This window comes from Juglans regia, chromosome 9, assembly GCF_001411555.2.
Source record: "Juglans regia cultivar Chandler chromosome 9, Walnut 2.0, whole genome shotgun sequence".
Lineage (NCBI taxonomy): Eukaryota > Viridiplantae > Streptophyta > Magnoliopsida > Fagales > Juglandaceae > Juglans > Juglans regia.
The window spans coordinates 259,628-283,212 of NC_049909.1; the positions used below are offsets into that span (position 1 = coordinate 259,628).

General features: G+C 38.0%; 1 protein-coding gene, 1 non-coding gene and 1 pseudogene across 2 annotated transcripts; 1 reads left to right on the forward strand and 2 right to left on the reverse strand.

The window, feature by feature from the left end:
- Positions 1–5,802: 5,802 nt before the first annotated feature.
- Positions 5,803–6,351, reverse strand: LOC109009721. The gene has a single exon (XM_018990320.2). It carries the CDS (start codon positions 6,349–6,351, stop codon positions 5,803–5,805), a length of 549 nt encoding a protein of 182 aa, XP_018845865.2.
- Positions 6,352–22,023: 15,672 nt separating this feature from the next.
- LOC118349513 lies at positions 22,024–22,130 on the forward strand. The gene has a single exon (XR_004802470.1). It is a non-coding gene; the product is annotated as a small nucleolar RNA R71 (small nucleolar RNA).
- Positions 22,131–22,487: 357 nt separating this feature from the next.
- Positions 22,488–22,707, reverse strand: LOC109009726 (annotated as a pseudogene).
- Positions 22,708–23,585: the final 878 nt, after the last annotated feature.

The following is a 23,585-nucleotide window of genomic DNA, read 5'->3' on the forward strand; positions in this document are numbered from 1 at the left end:
TGCGTTATGGTCTACGCCATTAGACTCAGAGGATTATTTAGGATTTTATGGCGCAATAACTTATTTTCATAATTCCGGACGAAACGTCTGTTGAAAATTGTGAAATTATTTTTAGGGGCACTTCGGGGTTGAATTTCGTTAAACGATTTTCACTATAAGTTAATATGAATATTTAGAAATTTTTAGTACTAAGTTTATTATGTATTTTTTTGGAGTGAATAGTAACCTCGATAAGCGCACCCATTGCAGTGTTTTCAAAATCACAGTGTGGAATGTCCAAATTAGGTTAGAGAAGTTTTATTTGGACACTTGGCACGATTTTAGCCACACTTAGTGAATGGTATTAGACACTTGACACAAAGAAGAACCATTAGATAGATTTGTGAAGGAATCAAGGTGTGAGATCATGCCACCTAAGCAAAGTTGTGTTTCATCTGTTCAACCAAATTGTGCCAGACCAAAGAGGGTTTCAACCCTAGCAAAACCCTAAATGATTGGAATCCAATTGAAACCTCAAAAGCTTGGTTGAAACCAAAACCCTAAATGGTTTTCCCAAACCCTAAAGTTGGCCTCCAAACCCTTTTTAATCCGATTTCTAGCATTGTGTTTAATCACTTGATTAAATCACTTCTACATCCTATTAATAATATCCTTGTTATGACATCATTATTCAAACCTTGGGAATTTGATTGGGCCAAGAAAAATTGATTTTGGGCTTGATTGCATCTCAAACCCTAACCAAACCCCCTTTAAACCCCAAATTGAAGCCCACTTGGTGGGGCCCACCAAGGCCCACGAAATTGGCCACCTTGGCAAAGCTTCTTGGAGAAGTTTCCTCCCCCACATGGCAGACCATCCACTGCCATTGGCTGCACCCAATAGTGCCTTGATGTGAAGGAGAAATCCACTCCATCAACCTCCATCTTTCACAGCTGCTGCAAGCAGTCTCTGCCCCTCTCTATTCTCCACTTTATGTCACATATCCACCTCCAATCAAGGGTCATTCAAGCCCATAACTTCTCCCTCCAGAAGTCTAAAGTCGTGCAAGACATACTTCTCTCCATTTTATCACTTCTTTCTCCCGTTCTTAGAGAGAAACCCAAAAGAGCTCTCTCGGGCAGATTTCTGGGACTTTTTGCGTGGCCATTTACGACCCTTTGTAAGTATTTTCGCACGATGATTCCTTCACATAAGTTGTTCGTCTTTGAGTCTAGTTTCCGTGAATATATTATTAGTCTCATTCCAGTCTCATTTGGTCGGTCAAAAGTATTTTTAACCATGGAAAGGTCATTCTGGGCGTGAAACTGGAGAGTATGTTATGTTTTGGAAGTTTTGACCAAGCTAATGGACTTATCTTGGTCCGAAAATTTTATGGAATGTTGTTAACATGTGTTTATGAATGTTCATTGAGGTTTTGTTGCATGAATAAAGCTTTTGATGATAGATTTGCTTAGAGTTAGAAACTTGAAAACTGGAAGTGGAAAAACAGTTTCTGTTTGGTGAAAGTTTGAATATTTCGTGGTTTAATCTTATTCCAAAGGCTTTGATATTTTTATATGAGGATCCTAAGCCTCTTATATACATGTTAGGATGTTATTTCGAAGGTATTTAGTATTATTTTTAATGATATGATTTTCTATGCAAGAGGATTTCGGTTAGGCCTAAACTTTGATGTTTTTGAGTTAGATCCATGTTTTATTAAATTTTAGCCATGTGATTTTAAGTTTGATGGTTGGATCTTCTTTAGGACACATTTTTAAACCATGTGATGTGTTAGTTTGAAGATCACATGTCTTTAAGCCATGGATCAAGAGATTGATCATAGTTAGTTGGGAAAATCAGTTTCTGTTTTGGACTAAGTTTAAAACCAAAAACTCCAAGTGTTGTTTTGTGTTTTTTGGTGAGTTTTGTTTGATGTTTTAAAGCATGTTTGATCTTAGGATGATGTTATGAATATGTTAGAAGTAAGATTTGATTTTTTGGAATTCTTGGAGATGTTTTTATTAAGGTCAAAACTTGTGATTTAAGGTTTACTTTTTGTTAAAAAGTTTGGGTCTTTTTACAAAAAGTTTGGTATTGATAATTAGCTTTTTCTTAATGGATAGTTTTAAGGGTGTTTTTAAACTTAGGATAGGAAGATCTTTGTTACAAGATTTTGGTTTATTCATGAGTTTTGGAACTTGAAAGAATTGCAACCAAAATAAGACAAATGGCCTATGTAGGTTTCGGCCATAGTGAGTTTTTCATAGTTGTGATTGGTTTTAAATTTTTCTGAGTTGAGATTTGAGTTTGGGACAAAATTTACATGAGGAATGTAAATTTTGGTAATTTTTTTGGAATTAGGATATCAAATCCTTAAGTTAGGGGGTAAAATGGTCATTTGCCCACATGTAGAGGGTAAAATGGTAATTTTACTCTAAGTTGTCTCTTTTCACATTTCTAATTGTTAGTAATTAATTTCTAACTTTTAGAATAACCTTTTACAGTTCCTCGTGTTTCGCGCTTTATTCTAGTAGAACGCGACGATCGAGGTAAGTTAGCTTTTAACTTACTATCAGTTTAATGTGTATGAGTGATAAGTAAGGGAACTAAATTGTATGTATGCATGTTATCATATGTGCCATGCCAAGTCATTACATATTTATCTGTTACACAGAATTTATTCTGTCATGAATTATTCATCTGTTACAAAAGATATTCTGTCACGTATTCCTATACATTGCAAGCATGTCATGTTAAGTTAAGTATGCCATCTGTTACATGTATTTCATGTCATGTAAGATTCACTGTCACATGTTACACCATGTTATGAAATGTTATCTGTTATATGGTATGCCATGTTACGAAATGTTGCATGTCACATGTATGCCATGTTATGAAATGTATTCTGTTACATTTATGTCTTGAAGTATGTCATGTCTGTCATCTTATGTTCATGTCATGTTATGCTACGTCAGGACTTTTGTCTTTTATGTCACGATCATGTTACGTCACGTTACGAAATGTCATGTATGCCAGTTAAGTTATTCATGTCAATCACGACCCTAAGCGCTAGGATGGGGTAATATCCTAGTGGAACTCCTTTGTTCACGCTGGAGTGTCTAAATAGGTGTGAAATTCCCTGGGTTGACGAAGTACAGTCAACAGGTTGCGAATGGGGCCTAATTAGCTGGTCACCGGAGCGCGCCAGGCACTAACGCCGATGGTGCCACACATTACGTTACGTGTGTCCACAGCAAGTGTGGCACAAACAAATAAGTCATGGGGCCACAACAACTGTGGAGCATGAAGTATGGGGCCACAACAACTGTGGAGCATACACTACGTGAGACACAGCAATTGTGACACGTAGAATACGTGGGGCCACAACAACTGTGGAGTACGTATTAACGCACTCACAGCTGGTATAGAAACCTGTGATGTGATGCGGTAATCGGCAGGGACACACGGCTCAAGGGGACCTGTGTAGCACCCATATGGTCACTTTAATGATTAAGTCTATTGAATAAGATTTCAAGTTCATGTATTTCACGTTCAAGTCATGTTTCAAGTTCACGTTATGTTACGTTCAAGTTTACGTTCACGCAATCATGGTAATCCCATGAGACAAGAATATGTTTCAAGTTCATGTTATGTTATGTTCACATTTACGTTATGTTCCAAGTTCACATTTATGTTATGTCATGCTCAAGTTCATGTTCAAATTATGCATGTTCACGTTCATGTTATGTTTTAAGTCCATGTTATATTTCAAGTTCACGTTCATGCTATGTTTCAAGTCATGTTCATGCTAAGCTTCAGTTTCAGTTTAAGTTATGCCAGTTATGTTATGTTGTATGTCAAGTTATGCTATGATTACTTATGATTTGATTATGCATTCATGCTTTTACTGCCATGCATGCATCATTAACCTGTGTGGAAGTTTTCCGTTAACTTGCTGAGATTTGTAATCAAATCTCACTATGGTAGTCCCAACTACCATTCCCCCCGAATGGTAGATTTTGTTATAGGATCTGAAGGAGAACCGGGAATCGACCAACTGGAAACGGCCGACTAAGCGACGGTGCGACGTAGATGGTATTTCAATAGTTACCTCAGATTACTACTTGTATTGGTGGAGTTCAATCTCCAGCACTCTTTTGATCACAACCTTATGGACTATTATTGTGATCTTAGTTCTTTAGTATGTCGTTAAGTATGAAGTATGTTTTAAGTATTTGAGATATTTTCGTTTGGTGTATAGTATTGCTAAAGAAAAAAATTATCCGCTGCGAATATTGCGTAATGCTAGATGCATGTTAGGAATATTGCATCTTATATGTCATGAACGGGGGCAGGTAACCTTGTGTTGCATGTCTCGACACTTCAAATGTCCGTCCGATCCTAAGCGGAATTTGGGGGCATCACAGCATTTTCCTTGTGGGACCCTTCTAAGTTCCACAATCAATCTACTGACCACAAAATCCTCCCGAACTTCGTAAATCAAGCCGCTTATTACTGAATCTTCCATTATAGATAATTCCGTTATTCATGGGATAATTTCTTTTATGTTAACATTTATCTTTAGAAACTACTTTCCAAATCTTTAGGTTAGATTGTAGCCGCATTTATCTTGCTTTTGGATTTGAGTTTTGACATCTATTTAATCCCATCTTGTGAGATAAATAGAGGAGGAGGGTCTGAGTTTAGAGTAAAAATAGTCCAGAATTTATCATTTAAGTTTCTTCCAAGGAGGCAGATCTGGAGGGCAGAGGCGAGAGGCACATGCTTCATCAACCGACTCTAACGAAAAACACTAGTTTTATTATTTTTCTTTTCAATTTCATTATGAACTAATTCTATTTTCTAGAGCTTTGATGTAGTTTAGCATTGAACACACAATTTATATTCTAAGTTATCGTATTTTCAATATTTCCATGATTGAGTGTTTATTCTTTATTCTTAATGCTTGCAATTTTCTAGCTAACTATAGTTGAGCTATTGAATCGCAATGAGACCAAGAGGTGATTTGTGATTAAAATTCTAGGATTAATCACCATTAGTTGAGCGAAAGTTGAGATACTTTACTGTGATTAGTTTGATTTTAAAAAAAAATCCAAAAAACTTAATGAGTCTCCAATTAGTTAAATTCACATAGAGATATGGAGTTATTAGTTAGAGATATTTTTTATATTGTTTAAGAGAAAATATTGAATAGTTAAGGGAGTTTTATCATCAACTTAATATAATTGGGATTCTATAGCAATGAAGAATAAATTGTGTAGAATTTGCTAGGTGAAATCAAACACTCTAGATATATTCTTATTATATTTAAAATCATAATTTTAACACTATTTTCTTTAGTTTAATTTAGATAATCTATTATTCAAATTTCAGGTTTCCAAATAGAAATTAATTTAGTAAATTTCAGTACTCAATAGCATAATTCATCCATGTGGGTTCAACATCCGTTTTCTTTAAAGCACTTTACTACTTGTTACGATTCTGTGCACTTGCTGATATTTTTATGCAAACAACAAGATTTAATATAATTGTCTCAAACTTATAAAAAAAAAATAGAGAATTCAACCCCTTTTTTTTTTTTGATAAAAGAAACTGATCTCATTACGACATAAGTCCAGTTACATGAATTCACAAACAGAAATCGAGTAAAAACAACTACTTCATTTCGTTTGTGACAATAGAAAAGATACATGAGGGGCATGTTTCAAGATCATATCGATCCTCTATGCATTCCAGGACAGATTTGGATAGGTGATGTGCTGCCATGTTAGCTTCTCGAAATGTATGCACCACTGACCATCAAGCAAAAGAATTTAGTACCACCCTTGCATCTTCCACCAGACAGCCACCCAAACTCCAGTTCTTTGGATGATGGTTCATTAAATCTACTACTTGCTTTGAATCCCCCTCCAACAGACATTGTGTTATGCCAAGCTCTTTGCAGAAAACTGCTGCTAGGAGTATGCCATAGGCTTCAGCATTGAAAGGGGTTCCTTTGAAGGATCTGTGTGCCTGTAGGCTTCCAATAGGGAAACCTTGGTGATCTCTAATGAGCACTCCAATTCCTATATGCCCTTCCCTTTGATTTACAGCCGCATCCCAGTTGACTTTAAAAGAACCAACCTCAAGCTTTAACCACTTTGGAGTCCCTACATGAGCTGTGGGATTGACAACTAGCTCCTCTGTGAGAGTTTCCCTGTATGCTACCAGTTCTACCTTGGCCAGTTGGTGGAGAGCAGTTGGATGTTTGAAGTCTTTACCATGAAGAGTGTTGTTCCTTCTAGTCCATATGCCCCTCATAGTAGCTGCCACTTCTTCAAGTTCCTCTAAACTAAGCATCTCCACCATTCTTGACTAGATATCAAAGATTAAATCACTTTGAAATGATAGTTTTTGCACCTTTATTACTCCCTGACCCCACACATCCTTTACAGCAATGCAACCCCACAGAACATGTCCAGAAGTTTCAGGCTCCTGCTTACAAATCAGACATGAACTGTGTTCCACTACTTTCCTCCTTCTCAGATTTGCTAGAGTTGGTAGGGCCTCCTTGCATGCTCTCCATAGGAACATTTTAGTAGCAGGGGTTACTCTCAACTTCCAAATAGCCTTCCAAGCTTGTTTTTCATTAGCTTTGCTTGAGGTCTCTCCTTCTTGTCCACACTCCAAACTTTTACTGAAGTGATATCCATTCTTGACAGTATATCTCCCATGTGTAGTAAATTGCCAGACTAATTGGTCCTCTCTCCCCCCAAAGCTAATTGGTATAGATTTAATGTCATCAATTTCCTGTTGGGTGAAGAGCTCTTGGAGAAAAGATTCCTTCCACTGCTGCATTTGGGGATCAATCAAATCACAAACCTTTTCACACCAACAATCCCCATCTCGAATGGACTGAATCTTATATGGATGGGAGAAGGGCAGCCATTTATTTGACCATATATTGATTTGTTTTCCATTCCCCACCCTCCATATGAGACCTTCCTTTAACAGCCTTATGCCTGCATGAATACCTCTCCAGGCAAAGGATGGCCCTGTCCCCACTTTGGCTTCTAAAAGCCCCACTTTGTTGAAATGCTTTTGCTTAAGAACCCTGGCCACCAGAGAGTTTGGGTTTTGTAAAATTCTCCAACCTTGCTTGGAAAGTAAGGCTAGATTAAAGCTTCTCAAGTCTCGAAACCCAAGCCCTCCCATGTCTTTGCTGAACTGAGCTGTTTCCAATTAACCCACTGAATTTTGGAGCTATCTTCATTGAAGCCCCACCAGAATTTTCTAAGTAGTTGATTTATTTTACTAGTGATGGAGGCTGGTATTAAAAACATACCCATGGCATAGGTAGATATGGCTTGAAGGACAGCTTTGAGGAGAACTTCTTTCCCTGCTGCTGAGAGAAAATTGTTTTTCCAGTTTGTAACTCGACTCCATGTCCTATCAATTAGAGAATGGAATGATGCCACCTTTGCTCTTCCCACCATTGCAGGTAGACCCAAGTATCTTTCAAAAGAGCCAGAAGATTTTACTCCTGCAATCTCCAAAATTTGTTTTTGAACTGCTTGGCCATTATTTCTGCTGAAAAAGATTGAAGATTTGTCTTTATTTATCACCTGTCCTGAGGCCTTCTCATATATATCAAGTAAGTTGAGCACATGTCTAAGTTCCTCGGTTGAAGCTTGGCAGAAGAGCAGGCTATCATCTGCAAAAAAAAGGTGATTCACTAATACTGAGCCTCTTCCAAAAGGGATAGGGGTCAAAACACCACAGCTTTCAGCTTTGTTTAAAAGGGCAGTGAGGGCTTCTGCACATAGAATGAAGAGGTAGGGGGATAAAGGGTCACCTTGTCTAAGGCCCCTTGAAGGCGAAAAGGACCTTTGAGGCTCACCATTAACCAGTATTGAGTATGTTACAGATTGGAGACAGGTCTGGATTAAGTTAATCCAATGTGGAGGGAACTCCATCTTGGCCATAATAGCTTCAACAAATTGCCATTCCACCCTATCGTATGCCTTACTCATATCTAATTTCATAGCCATAAAACCTCTTTTGCCTTTCATTTTTGAGTTCATGGTATGAAGGATCTCGTAGGCAACTAGAGTGTTATCAGAAATGAGCCTCCCGGGTACAAATGCACTTTGGTTATGGGAAATGAGCTTAGGCAGGATGGTCTTCAGCCTGTTTGCAAGGGTTTTGGAGACTATTTTGTATACCACATTGCATAGGCTAAAAGGTCTATAATCCGAGTCTCTCTTAGGGTTTTTAATTTTTGGTATGAGGGTAATGTAAGTGTCATTAACCTCCTTAAGGGATCCACCCTGGTTTAGGACTTTGAGTGCGAAGTTACACACTTGTTCACCCACTACCTCCCAGTGCTTTTGATAAAACTGAGCTGGGAATCCATCAGGGCCAGGAGACCCTAGTGGATTCATCTGAGAAATAGCCTCTGTTATGTGTTCTCGATTGAAAGGGATCATTAACCATGCCTGCATCTCCAAATCAAGTTTTGTTTCCATAGCAGACAGGCAGTTTTCAAAATTTGAGGGATAGGTGGAAGTAAATAGTGAAGAGAAGTAACCTGTGAACACACCTCCAATCTCTGCCTGCTCAGTGACATACCTTCCTTGTGAGGCCTCAACCCTTTTGATGGTGTTGGTCTTTCTTCTTTGACTAGCCTGCATATGAAAGTATTGGGTATTTCTATCTCCATGCTTAAGCCAATGTTGCTTTGCCCTTTGGTGCCACTTTAGATCATTTTCTATCAATGCAGACACCACATCCTCCTGAGCTTGTTTCATGGTAGCTAAGTGCCTGCCCGAGCCAGTTTCTTGGAGATGACCAATGTTTTGTAATCCCTGAGTAATGTTCATGGCCTGCTGTTTTTTAGTTTTCTACTGCCAAACCAGTAACTCCTGTTTGTAGGCATCTAGTTGTCTCCTCAGAGTACTAGCCTTACTACTTGATCCATTACCTTCCTTCCATGTCTCACTAATGACCTTTTTACAATCATCCTTTTGTTCCCATGCCATTTCATATCTAAAGCACACTTGTCTTCTCCTTCTTCCATTACTTGTTCTGCATAATTCAATGAGGAGAGGGGAATGGTCAGATTTTATAGCTGCAAGGGCAGTGCATGAGGCATGACTGAAAATATCATTCCATTCCTTATTTCCAAGTGCTCTGTCTATCTTTTCCTTTGTGAATTCCCTTCCAAGCCTGTTATTGGACCATGTAAAACTTAGTCCCTGAGAATGAATGTCATTTAGGCCACAGTAGTCTATTGCTTGCCTAAACTCCTCGATTTGTTTATAAGGTCTGCTTGCCCCTCCCATTTTCTCCTTTTGGTGCAGTATCTCATTGAAGTCTCCCAAGCAAAGCCGGGCCATGGGGCTGGAAGGTTTAAGCATCTTCAAAAGTTGCCAACTCCCACTTCTTTTTCCAGTCTCTGGATGGCCATAAGAGCTAGTAAACTGCCATGTTGGTCCACTATTTTCTTCTTGGATCAGTGCACTGATATGCCATCTAGTATAGTTAATCACTTTGACATCCCATTTGTCTTTCCATAACAGTGCAATACCACCATTTAATCCCACACAATCCACTGCAAAACACCCATCCATCCTTAAATTTCTCCTGATCACTTCCATTCTTTTATTTCTACTTTTAGTTTCCACTAGGAAAACTAAAATGGGACACTTTTCCTTTGATAAATTTCTAAGGACACTAACTGATCGAGGGTTCCCAAGCCCTCGGCAGTTCCATACCAAGATACTCATTGTTTTTCGCAGGGCTGGAGACCAGCCTCTGCCTGAGCAAGCAATGTTTCCTTGTTATCTTCATCTCCTTTAAATTTTTTTGAAACAGGGTTACTATGTGTGATCCTTCTCTTGCATCCTCTCTGGTAAAACACTCTGGTGGACCTGTTAGGGGTTTCAGTCAGAGGGGCACCACCATTGTCTTCCTCTTGGGATGTTTTTTCACGTGCTTTCCTTTTCCACCTTCTGACAGTGCTAACCAAGTCAACCCTACTAGGGTTCACATGATCAACTGTACTATCCAAATTGCCTGTCTCCACCCTTTTCCCGGATGCCTGCCTAGTGCCAGCAAGCCTTCTAGTAGAATCCACCTCACTCCGTTGTATGACTTCCCACTTTTCAAGATCATAAATGGGGGACCATTTTCCTACTTTGCACGTGGAGCCCTCTTTTGGTAATTCAGAACCCTGTCCCATGTTCTTTTGGATCCCTTGCATATCAGTAGCTTCAGTGGCTCCCTCGAGACTAGGCACCCCATACACAAGTGTTGACTGCTTTACTTCTGGGATCCAACCTGCCTGTCCTATGTGATCTTTAAATTGGTTCCCAAGATAACCACCCTGAATAAAATCCTCGCCTACTATTTTTTCTTTTGTTGGTGGTTGGGATTGGACCCTTTGCTTTTTTCCTTCCTCATTTTCTGCTGAGGACATATCCTGCTTTCCCGCTCTTTTCTGTTCACCACTGCATTGGCTTCCACTTCTGCCACTATCTTCTTTCTGTTCACCACCGCGTTGGTTTCCACCTCCACCACCACCATACCTGCGCCTATCAAATATGTTTGTGTTCCTGGGTTGTCCTCGTAACCAGGGGGCAAACTGATACGAGGCTTGTTCATCTCCTTGTTGCTCAGCTCTTAGCCATGCACAGTTTCTTCCTTTGTGAGACAACACCCCACATTTGAAACAAAAAATTTGTAAATGTTCGTACTTAAAGGAAATCCAATGCTATTTTTCACCTAGCTTCAGCCATTTCCCTCTCAGTAAAGGTTTATGTAGATCCACCGCTACCCTTACTCTGAGACACCTCCCCCAAGCACGTCCATCAGCCTCAGCTTCCACTCTGATAATGTGCCCAATGGATCCTGCAAATTGCTGACCAAAATCTTCTGTCATGGTGGCTAACCGAAGGTTATGCTGTTGCACCCAAAAGGGTTCAAAACGAAACTGCAATGCATGGATGGATACTGTTTCATCCACTTCCATCATGGTCAGAAGGTGTCTATCAAAGAACCATGGATGTCCACTTAATACTCTATCTTTATCTACCATCTTTTGGAATTCAATCAGAAAACATTGCTCTCCCAACTCCTTGAAAATAACCCACCCATCCAACTTCCATATCTGCGACATGGTGACCCTAAGCCATTCACTGTTAACACTCTTCTCCGTTAGGGCCTTTTCCACAATACTGTATTTGCCTCGTGCAGCTTCCTCGGTGTATTGTTATGGATTTGCATGGAAACAGGAACTTTCTTCTTTTGAGAGATGAAACCTCTCCCATTGTGTTGTCAAGTCTTCGGCCTCCATTTTGAAAACCAATAACAAAAAAAAACCGGTAACTCACATGAGGTGAGCCGTAGTCCTTATGAACATACCAAAACCAGCAAACCAGCCACAAAAACTCACATCAAGTGAGACGTAAACCTTTGAGTGGAAACCCAAGGCACTGAAACCTCACACTCTCTCTAAGAGAAAGCGAAGGCACTCTCCTATGATGCTAGAATCTTAAACAATAAAACTTAATCTATGAATTGAAATAAAATCAAAATATTTTCAACAATCAATTTCTACTCTAGGCTTTACCCAATATTTAGTTCTCCATGAGAGAATTGAAAAAGTAAAATGGTATTTTTCTCTTCTCCATAACAGTGCCTCCTTCAAAACCCTCCCAATGATATGCTTCTCTAGGGTATAAAAGAAACCCTAATGTTTTCCTGATTCCAGAATAAAAAATACCTAACTTTTAGGACTCAGATTGGCAGCCATGTATGCGCTTCAGGAGTCAGACTTTGGACATCCTTATCAGACACGAAATTTTATCTCTTTAAGATATTTTTCCAACACATCAAGAATCACATCAATCGGATGTGTGAGTAGAAATTTATGATAAAAACACTAAGGTATGTTCAAATTGTCTCCTAGCGCGTTTTGGACTTGGGCTTCTTGCAATTTCCTTTTGTGATTTGTTTCTTTTTCTCTTGATCCAAATTACTCTCAAACCCACCCTATTTGAAGTCGTCCTTTATTTAATATTTTGGAAAGTTATCCCAACGTTGAAATCTTCTCATGTTGAAGCATCCTTACTTTGTTAAAAGTCCACACGTCTATCCACATTAAAAGTCAACTCACGTCGAAAATGAAGAGTTCTTATTACTTGAAAGTCTTGCTCAATTCAAAAGTCATGCTTCGTTGAAAACTCTTGGGAATTATTGCAATTCAAAAATTACTCTGAATTTGGTTCTTATATGGATTCTGAAATTAAACATAAAAATGGGCTTAGGAGTATTCCAAAGTAAATAGAAACTAAATTCAAGAATACAAATTAATTCTTATGATTTTATTCTCATTTTAGCATTCTAGTCCAATAATTGGGTATTTAAAGTGCATTTTTGTGTACTCATCACACCCCCCCAACTTGCTTATTGCTAGTATTTAGCAATTTTTATGCAAAAGAGATGAAAGAGACAAGAAAATCACAAAAATAGGCCACCAATTCACACTTTCCAGATTCGAATATCAAAACAATTTAAGGAATTCAATAACCCATCAAGATCAATCTCCCTATAACAATTCACAAAGTGCGTGTGTTCTCCAAGCCATAACCATCTTACCACTAAACTTAACACATGCAACATCAAGAACGTCTCAAACAAAAGGTTAAATTCCATAACTCACAGGTATAATAGTGTTTCGTGTAAGGGCTCTCTCTGTGGAGTTGACAAGTTGTGTACACACAATCACATAGAGATTTAGGAAATTATGAACAAGCAACAAGCAATCATTGATTTTATGATAGGAACACTAACAAATGAGGACTCAACCATCCTTCCCATAGACTTAATTGGGATCAGAATGATCAAAACAAAAGGATGTAATGTAACTTAGGTTAGGTTATATGAAAAAAAAAAGGAATGAAAGAAAAGGATTCAAAAAAATCCAAGTACATACCTAAGAAATCTTATTAAACATCTTAATAAATCACATTTCTCACTTGATGTACTCTTTTATATTTCAAATCATCGAATAACGCCTCTTTTTCTTTTTCTTTTTCATTTTTTGTTATAATTTGGTGCATAATTATATGTCACTTGGTATTTTCCTATTTCTACTTAGTCTTGGTATTTCTACCTTTGAAGCTAACACATTTGAACAACTAGTAACTCGTGTTCTTTCCATTGTTTTTATTCTTAACAAAGAAAAGAATTCCACATCTATTACACACTTGAAAGTAAAAAGGATAGGAAAAATCACTGTATAGGTTATACTCCAATGTGGAGAGGTATGGATAATGTTGGTATTGAAGAAAAAAAAACTATATGTTTCTTGGCTAAAAGTTGGCTATTAGGGGTCTATAATTGAAAGGGTTCGCTTGGAAAGCTCAAACGTAAATCCTAAGTTAACCTTCATCACATCCTAAGTACATCTGCCATCACACTATAAACCATGCAATGATATTCTCAAAAGAAGTGTCCAATTAAAAAAAAATCAGTGAACGCTTATCCTGATTTTCAGCATTGTTGGCTCTCAATTCTCTCCAAAACTCACACATAAATACTTCAGGAAACGAGTGCTCTTGATTCAAGCCTAAAGCTATAAGATCCAAGCCTATGACTACAGATCTCAAAACTAGTTAAAGATACCATACATTCCTAGGACAACGTGTTGGTTTATCCAGAGACGTAATTGCTTTGATACCATGCTCTGTGGCACCCCCAGCCTCTACTTGTGATTGGACAGTAACTGAGACGTCGAAACATATAACACAAGGCTACACACCCCTCATACATGACAGATAATAAGCTGTGCACCTAAGTATACTAGTAGTATGCAATAGTGTAGCAGCGGAAATTAATAAAAGTCGGATAAACTAAGCAACGCATTAAGCAATTGCAAAGCCCATAGCACCATACTAATATTAGAATCCAAAACATTGTCCAAACGTAAACATGAGTCACAAAGGCGAAATATCCCAAAATAATAAATCATAGTTTAATATTTCCAAAACATGGGATTTCCTAAACAACAATATAGATCCACAAAAGTTAGCCATAAGTACTGTCTCCATTTTTTTTTTCCCTTTTCTTTTCAAAATACTTAAACTCCCATAATCTTCATAACCATTTTCCCATTGGGAGATAGACACCAAAACACCCCATGGGATTGCTGAGGCTCAGGCGGTATTAGACCTAATTCCTTTGCTACTGCATTTGCGTCAATCGAGGTCTTAGAGGCTCGCTCTAGGTATTTAGACAACTGGTCCATATTTCACCAAAACTTCATATTCTTAGAGGATTGATAGATCTTAGCATCGATCTCGGTCTCACTAATACTATACAAGATTTCCCTGAGAAGCTTAGCCGTATGAATTAATGCATTAGCAGTGTAATCTTGAGACTTGATGAGCCTAAACAATGTACTCGTCCTCTATCAAGGAACTATCCGGGTTCATATTTCCTGGATATCGGAGGTACCTATTATAACTTCTACCGTTCTGGTTGGGGAATGTAATTATCACTACCATTCCTGGAATGGTAATGAAAACTACCACAATGAGATTTCAAGAAATCTCAGCAAGTAATCACACAACATACCATAGTTAACACAATCATACAAAAGGTATATCATGAAATGCCTACATGGACATATACTTGACTTATGCCTTTGACCAGAACTTGACTTATGCACTGGACCATTATCAAAAGACTTGTAACAGAGACTTGAACTATTCATAAAAACTTCATAACTTTTTTCTTATTCACGTGAACTTATTCAGAACTTGCCTTATCAAAATATATCACAAGATTTGCATCGAGTGATCCTTAGCACTTATGCTCATATTCTTATTCAAAGAGTGGATACAAGACGGTTCCCCTTAGCACCACGTATTCTTGCTAGTTACCGCACCATCAACGGTCCGTGCACCATGATGAATACGTCATAAACAGAGATTCATATTAACTCGACCTTACTTCGTCGGGTTACATGCCTTATGCACCCACTAGTGTTAGACGCTTCCTCGCTCCGGTATCCTTAGAAAATAATCCATTTGAGGCTCGTCGACAGTACTTTGTCAATCTAGGGGTTACCACTCTATTCTTAAGTACTCCAGAGTGGACAAAGGAGTTCTACTAGGACATTCTCCCACCCTAGCACTTGGGGTCATGATAAAACTTTTAAACTTTTTCTTTGAAAACATTTTTTTCGAAAACACTTCTTCCCCAAATACATGTGGCATGAGACTTAAACATACTTACTTATACTTGACATATGACATATGAAATGTTGTGCATGAAATAACTAAGCATAACATGTTCATTTCATAGCATGATAACATAAACCATAAGTGAAATCAAAACATATATATGGAACCATGAAAGCTTGCTTAGGCCGAAACTCATAGGCACAAAAGCATGAAGATTCATTACATAAATATGTTCCAAACCTCAAGCATATATGAAATCAAGACATAGTAAAATAAGACATGAAATCATAGGTTTTTGACTAAGTCCAAAACTTCCAAAGCATGTTCAAACTGAAACTCCATATTGCATAAACCATCAACCTCAAACAAGTGAAAACCAAAACTCATAGGCATATTTCATGGCATTTTCATCTCAAATCCGAAACATGTAATTCCTTCCTTAGAGTTACTCAAGATCATATTAACATATTCAAACAAATAACCAAGAGATAACAAACAAAGCGATCAAAAACCATGGAAGGATTTACACAAGTATATACAAGCATTAACCAAGAGTAAGTTGAGTGTATACTTACAAAATGAACGTAAAGGAATACTAGCAAGCTATAAATCTGAACATACTATATTAGAAAGAGCATCTAAAACCCTATCTCATGTTCTTGAGTGTGTGTGTGGATTTCTAGGGCATCACTTGGTCTTAAACCATTCAGCTTGTATGGTTTTTAGGTTAAAACCCTTTCATTTCACTTATAAGGTAAAACAAAACCTAAAGTAAGCAAGATACATGTGATGGTCAAAGCATGGAGGATGAACTCCCCCTTCACTAATCGGGCTCAAGGGTTTCTCTTGAAAACCCTAAGTTATTTCCAAGAAGATGGTAGAAAGTGTTTGTGTTCTATCTTTCTCAAAGTCTAATGAGATTTGAATCTCATTTTCGAATTGAGAAAAGACTTGTGTGTCCACAAGACTTAGATGAAACCGATCCTTACCTTGCTAATCCTTGGTCGTGCCGAAATCCCTTCTCTTGCAAGGATCCTCCTTGTTTGGTTGGAAATAAAATACAAGAAAATGAAGAAACTTTCAAATGAACAAGGGAGAATTGTGTGGAGAGAGTGAGAGCTCATGCAAATCTGAAAAATGGCAAGGGAAAAGCCCCCTAGGCATGAACCCTTCTCTTTATATATGAGACCCTTCACTTCCATCTTTGGTTGCATCCAAAGTCCTTGCATGTATGACAAGTGGCAATGTTTCTTCTTCCCCATTTCCCTATTGCAGAAATGCCTTTTGGAGTTCCCCACTTGGATTGTATTGGGAATGGACACGTTGGGGGGTGGCATGTAGGACTCCTCCTCGTTGGCTGAAATTCCTTCTCTCCCCTTTAAGCCATTCCTTTCCTTAAACAAGTAAATATCTCTTCACGGGTAGCTTGGTAAAACCATATATGCCTTTTCCATTTTCCCAACAAGTGACTCTTGGCATGGAAGACAAGTGGCATTGGGCATATGCCATAGCCCTAGTTGTCCTCTCCATTTCCTTTCCCAAGGTGACCTTTAATAAACCATTAGTCTAAAATACACTAGGTGACAAATGGCAAGTAAATGGAATGCTTTTGAGAGTGTGCTAGCCGAAACCCTGGGCAAACTTGTCCTTGATACAAAAGTCTCTTCACAAAATCTTCTAGAAACTTATTGCACAAAAAGCTAGCTAAATTCGAAATCCTATATGCCTCTCTTCAGTTTTCTATGCAAAACTTCTAGAAAAACTCAATTTCACTTCCCTAGGCTTCCCTTTCAAAGAAATCTACCTTGGAACTCAACTTTTGGACAAAAAAACAATGGGCTAGGCGTGCAAGCCCATCTTGGTGCCTTCCTATACCTCTTTTTTCCCTTTAACCCACTATCAAGACTAGATTCAAAGTGTAACACTCTCATGACACATGACACTAGTGACTTTGAATTGGATCATGGGCCTAACCATTGGACCTAAGTTTCTATATAGGATCAAAATTCCAAAGTAAACTAGGGTCATTCTCCTCTTGGGCTTAACTTACTACATTAAAGGTTCTAAGGCCTTTCAAAGTAACTAAGCTACGTTTTGGTAGCGAAGGTATCTCAACAATTTTCAAGTATTCTCGTACCGATGAAAATACTCCACATGCCAAACACAGTGAACCATCTTCATACCAAAGTCTCTCCACTATAATATTTATCACTATTATATATAAATAAAATCATCATTAAAAAAATAATCATTGATGGGACCCACACCTTTTTCAATTATCTATCCAAAAGTCAACAACTCAACATACTTCATACATCCAAACAACTCAAAATACTCTCAATGGGACCCACAAACCCACTTCAATCTCTACTCATAACTATTCACAAACATTCTATAATATTTATCACTATTATATATAAATAAAAAATAAAACCACTATAATATTTATCACTATTAAATATATATAAAAAATAAAATCACTATAATATTTATCACTATTATATATAAATAAAATCATCATTAAAAAAAATTAATCATTGATGGGACCCACACATTTTTCAATTATCTATCCAAAAGTCAACAACTCAACATATTTCAACAACTCAAAATACTTTCAATGGGACCCACAAACCCACTTCAATTTCTACTCATAACTATTCACAAACATTCTTAACACTTCTCAGGTATTCTCACTATCCAAACGTAGCCTTAAGGCTCCTAAAATGTCATGGCAACCTAGAACGAGTTCTAAGGGCCAAGCCTAGACAAAACTCGGGTCATCACATCCTCCCCTCCTTAGAAAAAGATTTCATCCTCGAAATCAGCACCGCAACCATCAATCAAAACACTTATAAGAAGATATACTGGACTACTACCTCTTCCATAAGCGGCCGTGGACTTCTCAGACGATGTTGAGGATGAAGGCATTTCATCTGCCTCCAAGGTCATGGAATCCTGTGAAATGTAAAATATAGCTTCCAAATCGTAATCAAAATACATATTGACTCGCATTTCATTCAACCTATGATGGGCACTTTTTTGGGGAGTTTTCAAATTGATTGTAGGTTCAAGAAATTTCATTCCCACAGGTTCATATCAACCTATGCTCTATCTCAAGCCCCGTGTCCTCAATTGGTTGACATTTTTCATGAAAACAAATATGATCCGGAGACGTATCCAAGGTCTCGTAGGGTACGAACCGACTTGAACGTTCTTCCGTTGTGCGACTCGATTATGCTTCCGGATCGAAATTACGCAGATTTCTTCTTTCTACTTCCTTCGAGTTGCTCCACGGCCGCCGTTCCTCATGTGGTAATGCTCGTCGAAAACAAAGCCTTCCTCAAGCGTCTACATCCATCACATGGGTACAATGATGCTCAAACATTTCCATCTATCTTGATTGTTCTTCTAACGCCTGTTGTTTTCTTCTAAGGCATTCTCTAATATGACGTTCTCTTTGTTCTCTCAACTGTGCCATTGAAGAAACAGTCATACGTGGGGTCCTTCTAGTTTGTGTCATCCCCAGTTTCAAGGGCTTGGTAGGTATACAAATGGTTACCACACTTAAACTAACAAGCACGGAATAGACAAATTTCTCATAGAACAAAACATTCACAACAGATGTGTATATATATATATATATATATCACACAATTCATGCATACATCAAAGGTTCTAAGATACAAACAAATAAGGATATTTGCTTCTCATCGTATCCTCTCGTTCCCAAGTTGCTTCTTCAAATTCCAGGTTATTCCAAAGCACTTTCACTAGAGGTATCTTCCGATTCCTTAACTCCTGTTCCTTGCGATCCACGATTTGTACTAACCATTATGTATAAGACAAGTTGGGTTGAAGCTAAATCTTGTTGGGCTCCATAATTACTGGCCGTTTTTCTCCTAAACTTTTCTTCAAAGTTGACACATGAAACACATTATGTATTCCCTACATCTATGTTGGCAGATTCAACCTGTAAGCTACTGGATTGACTCTTTCGATTATCTCATAGGGTCCTACGTATCAAGGACTCAACTTTCCCTTTTTACCAAAGCGTATGACTCCTTTCATGGGCGATCCTTTGAGGTATACTCAATGTCCTACTGCAAACTCCAAACTCCTATGTCGGTTATCGCCGTAGCTCTTCTGTCTGTTCTGGGCTGCTTTCATTCTTTCTTGAATCATGGTTACTTGTCTCTGAACTTCTTGTAAATATTCAGGTCCTAGCACTTTCGTTTCACCCACTTCATACTAATGCAATAGGGATCTGCATTGTTTCCATACAAAATCTCATAGGGTGCCATCTGAATGGTAGCCTGAAAACTATTATAGGCAAATTCCACCAAAGGTAGGTGACTTTTCCAATCACTACTTAGCTCCATAATGCATGCTCGCAGCATGTCTTCCAAGGTCTAGATTGTACATTTCGTATGTTCGTCCGTCTGAGGATGATAAACATTGCTAAAATTCAGATGAGTGCCTAACATCTTTTGCAAACTCTACCAAAATCGTGAAGTAAAACGGGTATCTCAGTCTGATACTATGGTCTTAGGTACTCCGTGCAATTGGACAATTTCCTTAACATAGATTCGAGAAAGTCTCTCCATAGAATATGTGTTAGTTATGTTAGTCAATCGGTCGATTATAACCCATATCGATTTCTTTCCTGAAGACGTCCTTAGCAGACCGATTACAAAGTCCATAGACACATCATCCCATTTCCACTCTGGGATAGGCAATGACTGTAATTCACCTGCCAGTCTTTGATGTTCAGCTTTTACCATCTGGCAGATGGAGCATTTTGACATAGACTCAGCTATTTCCTTCTTAATTTCATCCCACCAAAACTGACCTTTTAAGTCTCGGTACATCTTTGTACTGCCAGGGTGCGTTGTCCCTCCAGGACTTATTCTTTAGTCACATATATGAACTCCTGTACTACTTCAAAAATGGCATCTCGTGGCAGTTCTCCAATCATGAGGTTCAATCATGCTAATGCTAAGACCGATGGTAAGTCTGGTGGGGTTAAGTTTATTACCTCATTTTTCACAACTTCTTTCATGGGAGGGTTAAGTTTAGGTTGGGGGTTGGTGGTGTCCTCAAATGTGAGCCTTGAGAGATTATCGACCACTACATTTTCCACTCCTTTCATATCTTTGGTGGTGATATCAAATTCCTCCTCTTGAGTGAATGCATCAATTAAGTACGTTTGTTGGCACTCATCATCCTCCCTAGGCTGCCTACTGATGTGGAATATGTTTACATTCATGGTCATGTTTCTAAAAGATAGTGGATTAGTCATAGTAAGAAAAGATCTAGCTAATATAAGAGAAATCTTAGAGTCAAACTCAACAACCGACTAAGTGTCCAAAATTAAAAAATCGACAGGGTAGTAAACTTATCAATTTAGATTAAAATATCCTCAACTATCCCTCATGGTTTCTTAACTGAACAGTCAGCCAATTGAAGCACAACAAAAGTGAGCTTAATCTCACTCAAACCAAGTTGTAAATAAATGGAAGAAGACATCAAATTTACACTAGCTCCTAAATTTAGAAAGGCTTGCCCAAACTCATGATTCTCAATATTACATGCAATGGTTGGACAATCAGGATCCTCAATTAGAGCACTAACTTGCTCTATCAGAAATGTTGTCTTCCTAACATGGTGCTTTCTCTTAACAGTACACAACTCTTTGAGAAATTTTCATAAGTAGGAACTTGTTTAATAAAATGCAAAAGATGGAGGTTAATTTTTATCTGCCTAAAGTTCTCTAAGATTTCATTGCTAGGATCCAAAGTTCGCATACTTGATTTTAAAGTTTGAGGAAATGGTACCTTAATTGGGTTCTTTATTACCTCGGCTTCCTTGGGTAGCTCGACACCACCATTACTTTGATCATTTTCAACATCTTCTGACTTATCAGTTATTGGGATGTGTAAGGATTTACCACTTCGAGTCACAATGTCATTGACCTCCTTCAAATTTCTTTGTGCCATATGTTGACCTTAGGATGTAGACTAAGCTTGAAAAGGAAACTTGCCATGATCATTCACACTCAAGGAGCTCATCAACTTGAATGCATGGCTCTTTATCTCTTTGTTTTCTTCAACAACCTGCGTAATCAAAGACTTAGGCTTTTGATTAGTTTTACCCGGTGCCTCAATAAAAGCATGTAAAGTATCTTCTAAGGAGTTCCTAGAAGAAGATGATGCATGATACGGTGCAGAGTAAGCTTTAGGTGGTCGTGCAGGTTGCTGGGTTTTTAATTTTCAGCTAAAATTGGGGTGATTACGCCACCCGGGATTGTAGGTATCAGAGAAAGGTGCAAAAGATTTTTTGTACATACCTAAGGCATTACATTGTTCCTCATACATTCCTCTCATTTCAGCAAATGTGGGGCACTCTTAAGCTTGGTGATCTACCCCACCACACATAAAACACGGTCAAAAGGACTCTACATGAGTAGCCATGTGTGTTGACTTTAAATCCTTAGTTTTTAACACCTCTAACTCTCTAGTAAGCATCTTCACTTTAGCTTTTAGGTTATCATCTTCCCTAAGATGGTAAATTCTACCACTATTTGGATTTCCAGCAGGTCGTGACCTATTTGTACTGCTCAATAGCACTAGATTCGGTCCAAGTGTGAGCTTTGTTAGCAAACTCATTGAGATATTCTATGGCCTCATCTAGATGTTTCTGTAAAAACTCACCATTACACATTATCTCTATAAATTGACGTTCTCTAGGTGTAAGTCCCTCATAGAAATAACTAATTAAGCGCCCGTTCTCATACCCATGGTGAGGACACATACTCAATAACTCTTTAAACCTCTCCCAAGCCTGATACAAAGTCTCGCTATCCTTTTGTGCAAAGGTGGAGATCTACCTCTTCAAAACATTGATCTTATGTTGAGAAAAATATTTGTTAAAGAAGACCTGTGTCATCTCATTCCATGATCCTATTGATCGTGGTCTTAGTGAGTACAACCAGCTATTTTTTTATTTATTAGAAATTTAGAAAGTGAAATGAAGTTATAATGTTCCCGGCTGAGATGAATCCTTGTAGCCATACATAACTTGTACCAATTTAACACTTCCGACAACTAAGATGAATAAAACCATGCTTGGAAAATGTTTGATGCACACAAGCATATAATACTTAATGAAAACATGCACAAAGCTATCAATTACATAAATGCCTCAAAACTCCAAAAGTATCGACTTAAAAGGTCGCCAAGGGAGGAATTCAAAAATTCATTCTTCTGATTGCCTTTGCCCCAAGACTAGAATGCCTCCATAACATTTCCCAATATTGTTGTACTCCCACAACTTCTGAACTCCATAATCAACAACCTGTTCTCCAACAAAAGCACCGATGATGACGAAGGTGGCATAAACAGAGGTTTCGGCGCATGATTACCTTGTAAAGACCTTTGAGAAGGCCTCCGCCACTCCTTCGAGTAGTTGAATCCATTGAGATTTAGACTGCTACGTCGCTTTTTCATTCCCAATTTTGTGATTTCGCTACGGTTTGCAGAGCGCTCTCTATGCCTTTACAACAGCTCTTTGCCCTATCCTTCAAAGAGAAATGAAAGAACTTAAGTCTCACAACATCATCTGTAGCATTATGACTATGAAAAGTCACAACTACTTCCCCAAATTCCCTAATGTGCAAATAAAGCTTTTCATTCTCTAAACCATGAAAGGTGAGAAGTAGCTGCATCATCCATGTTTTAAAATCAAGTTGACGAGTGTTGGCTGGAAATATGATGCATGATGGTGTGGCTGTGCATGTAGGGTGGGGGTAATCCTGAAGAGTTTTAGTGGTTTGATTTTTGTGTTCACTCATTTCTTCGGGACTGGAAGGATTGTCAAATAAATGATTTAAAAATTTTGATTCTGACTCTAGCACAAGCCTACAAGCAAATCTACCCACTACATCTCTGTATGTATGCATGCAAGATAACAAAATATTAAAAACTAAAAATATTATGAAAAGAAAGAAAAAAATAATAATAATACAGCAAGCTAAAAGAGGGAACGAAGTTACCGCATTTACAAACTATTGAAGTAAATTATGTCTTATATCAATTCTTGCACCAACGTGGATTGACTTTCAATATGGATAGACGTGTGAAATTTCAACAAAGTAAGGATGCTTCAACATGAGAAGATTTCAATGTTGGGATAACTTTCCAAAATATAAAATAAAGTATAACATCAAATAAGGTGGGTTTGAGAGTAATTTGGATCAAGAGAAATAGAAATAAATCACAAAAGGAAACTGCAAAAAGTCCAAGTCCAAAACACGTTAGGAGACAGTCTGAACATACCTTAGTATTTTGATTATAA

Bases quoted from the DNA above. Each gene is read 5' to 3' on its own strand.
- LOC109009721 (XM_018990320.2), bottom strand. From the start codon at position 6,351: ATGGTGGAGATGCTTAGTTTAGAGGAACTTGAAGAAGTGGCAGCTACT.